This window comes from Hypomesus nipponensis, chromosome 28, assembly GCF_054491055.1.
Source record: "Hypomesus nipponensis isolate SF chromosome 28, ASM5449105v1, whole genome shotgun sequence".
In the NCBI taxonomy this organism is placed as follows: domain Eukaryota; kingdom Metazoa; phylum Chordata; class Actinopteri; order Osmeriformes; family Osmeridae; genus Hypomesus; species Hypomesus nipponensis.
The window spans coordinates 7,344,563-7,347,875 of NC_140388.1; the positions used below are offsets into that span (position 1 = coordinate 7,344,563).

At 50.2% G+C, this 3,313-nt stretch overlaps 1 protein-coding gene across 1 annotated transcript; it reads left to right on the top strand.

Moving 5' to 3' along the window:
* Nucleotides 1-260: 260 nt before the first annotated feature.
* Nucleotides 261-2,866, top strand: ptger4a (prostaglandin E receptor 4 (subtype EP4) a). The gene is made up of 2 exons (XM_084694816.1): nt 261-1,377; nt 1,698-2,866. The coding sequence occupies exons 1-2, from the start codon at nt 598-600 to the stop codon at nt 2,277-2,279; spliced, it is 1,362 nt and encodes a 453-aa protein (XP_084550942.1). The 5' UTR covers nt 261-597; the 3' UTR covers nt 2,280-2,866.
* The last annotated feature ends 447 nt before the right edge of the window (nt 2,867-3,313 follow it).

A 3,313-nucleotide genomic window follows, 5' to 3' on the forward strand; every position in this document is an offset into this window, starting at 1 on the left:
TGGGATACGTTTCTACACATGTGAGGTCAGGGTAAATGGACTGCTGGTGGAAGATGCAAGAACACACAATAGTCTTTGTTCTGATTCTTACAACCTGCCCATTGTTCTTACAGTGTTAGATGGCCTAAGATGGCCTATAGAGTACAGATATATGCAGCATCTAGTTATGGAGAGGAGCCAGCGGGTGAGAGGGGGTGCAGGGTGGGGGGACTGAGTAAAAGGGGCGGGGCTGTTAAAGTTTCGTAGAGGGGAGCTGGAAGGGCAAGCGCGCAGTGCTGTTAATGAGCTCACAGAAACACACGGACCACATGTCACTGGAGCGCACAACACCGGAGCGCGGTCACCAGATCGCGGGTCTGATCTGTCATTTGACCATCTGGATACTTACCATCGACTTGCATCTTGACTACATGCAAACCCTTGAGCTCAAGAGGCAAGCGAAGGATAACTGCACTTATGAAAACTTCACACTTCAGACATGGTTCGTGTAGGCTATGGCTTATTTGTGCGTTAACTTGGCATTTGTTTTTGAATGGAAATAGTGGAAATCTTGTGACTGGCATACTTGGGCTATAGATTCAGTTGCAGGGCGGTAAGATGAGCAACACCACTGTGACAACGAGGGCCATGGTCCCGACCATACCTTCAATCATGTTTATTTTCGGTGTGATCGGTAATGTTATTGCCATAGTGGTCTTGTGCAAATCACGAAAGGAACAAAAAGAGACCACGTTCTACACGTTGGTGTGTGGACTGGCGGTGACCGACCTCTTAGGGACACTGCTCGCGAGCCCAGTCACCATCGCGACTTATGTCAAAGGCTCGTGGCCAGGAGGGGACCCCCTGTGTCAGTATTTCGGATTCATCATGCTCTTCTTCTCTCTGGCGGGACTCAGCATCATATGCGCCATGTCCGTGGAGAGATACCTGGCCATAAACCATGCCTATTTCTACAACGACTATGTGGACCAACGGCTAGCGGGCTTGACGCTTCTAGGAATCTACATATCCAACGCGTTCTTCTGCGCGCTGCCTAGTATGGGTTTGGGGCAGGTGAAGAAGCAATACCCCCAGACTTGGTGCTTTATAGAGTGGCGGAGCAACGTGAGCTCCGACGCCGCCTTCTCCTACATGTACGCCGGGTTCAGCTCCCTTCTCATCCTGGCCACGGTGATTTGTAATGTGCTGGTGTGCGGGGCTTTGATTCGGATGCACCGACGCTACGTTCGAAGGATGTCGTTCGGGAACGATCTTGGGCGGAACGCGGACCCGAGGAGGAGACGCAGCTTCGGGCACTTGGCAGGTGCAGAGATCCAGATGGTCATCCTGCTCATCGGCACCTCCATAGTGGTGCTAATCTGTTCCATCCCCCTCGTAGTAAGTTCGTTTCTCCCCTCTCCCCTTCTCAGTTTTTATTTTTAAACTGTCCTTTACGCACAGATGCATCCATGGCGCACGCACGAAACAATGCGGTGAAATGTTTTGGAGGGATAATTGGTGTACTAATTTAACGAGGCAAAGCATAAAATCGTAATGGAGTTCCCTCATTAAAGTGCATTGATAGTCCTCCGATTGATGCAACTTATACCAAGAAGGCTCATTGTGTTCTCCACTCAGAGGCTATGAAGCTCAGCTCAACTGACTCTTAACTTGGTACCATCCATCTCAGCTGACCACGCTACATTTATCTCCTGCAGGTGCAGGTGTTCCTGAACCAGCTCTACAAGACCCCCGTGGAACTCCGCCTGGAGATCAACCCCGACCTGAGGGCCATCCGCTTCGCCTCCTTCAACCCCATCCTGGACCCCTGGATCTACATCCTGCTCAGGAAGGCCGTGCTGCTCAAGGTCATCGAGCAGATCAAGTGTCTGTTCTGCAAGATCGGCGCCCGCAGGCAGCAGCTGCAGGGCAACTTCGACTGCATGGACGCCCACCAGCTGTCCTCCGTCATCTCCAGAGACTCCCCCTCCATGGTGTCCCGGGACCTGCGCGAGGCGAGCAGCACCTCCCAGACCCTCCTCTACCTGCCCGAGGGCCGCGAGGCCCACACAGGAAGCTGTGGTCTCACGGACGACCACTACAGGTCCCGCCCTTCCTCCGGGGAAGACCCCCGAGGCTCCGACTCGTCCGAGCAGAGCAGCACCGAGGAGGGCAGCGGAGAGGGGAACCACGTGTCCGCCACGGACCTCCGTGCGAAGGACTCCTCTCAGCCCTGTCCCAAAGAGCAGACGCTGCAAGTGTCGCTGAGCACTGAGCCTGGCCAGGAGAAATGCATTTGAAGGGTGAAGGTCGGAGGTCTTCCATAGACTGCCTGTCAGACTGTTCTCCCTCATGGAACCTGGCTGAATCTCTAGCAGAGCCAGACTTATAACTCAAGGGGTCTACTGTGATAGGCCAGAGCCTCTTAGTCATTGTTGTGTCATTATTTCAACATGAAACTGGCGACCTGACCTGTCAGGATACTGGGTTCAGGTTAGGGTTGTAAGTGTGAACATTTGGACAATATCGGGACACTGGTTCCTCTGCCGGAAGGTCCTGGAAGGTGAGCGTGGATTAGTTGTATTTTTCACAGCATTCGGGTTTTCATTAAGGTTCACGTGTGTGTGTGTGACTTTTTGAAAGTTACATTTGTATTCTTCTCCATGAGAAGGCTTCTGTTGTTGGATCTTGCCTTGTGATGGTATGGTATCCACATGGCCTGTTGTCAAAGATATTGTGTTCTAGCATCCATGTAAATGTATCCTGTTTATGATTGCAGGTTTAATGTGCTTGAAGTTAAATGTGCTTGTATGCATATCATAGATCATTCATGTAAGCAATATTCACATAGAAGGAATTAAATGAGCTGATTCTCAGTACTGCTCTATCCTTGTTTGGAGATCTTTGTTTTCATGACTCCAGTCCAGTATTATGAAATCACTGCTGGGACTTCTAGCTTGTGTGAGTGAAACGTTGACAAGCAACTCAAAGCTTCAGAAAGCAGTGTGTGTATGAATGTGTGTGTGTGTGTGTGTGTATAAGAGAGAGGGACAGAAATATTATGAGTCTGTGTGTTTGATACCTTGTTCTAAACATTTAAGGCCAAGGTATCGAATAACTACAGCAATAGAAAAATATACAGTTCAGTAATACTGTAACTGGAGGAAAAATAGCTAGCCGGAAACCAGGAATATAATCAGGACGTTCAGTGTCCGAATCCCAGGTTCCTGGAGGAGGTCAACGGTCGATTTATGACCCCTCGTTAAGTCAAACAGATGTCTTTGATAAGACCCGGCCAAAGCGTTCCACAGCGAACAGCATCCTATCTCGTCAG

Bases quoted from the DNA above. Each gene is read 5' to 3' on its own strand.
- ptger4a (XM_084694816.1), top strand. From the start codon at position 598: ATGAGCAACACCACTGTGACAACGAGGGCCATGGTCCCGACCATACCT. The intron at 1,378-1,697 runs GTAAGTTCGTTT...TATCTCCTGCAG, and splicing joins TCTGTTCCATCCCCCTCGTA to GTGCAGGTGTTCCTGAACCA.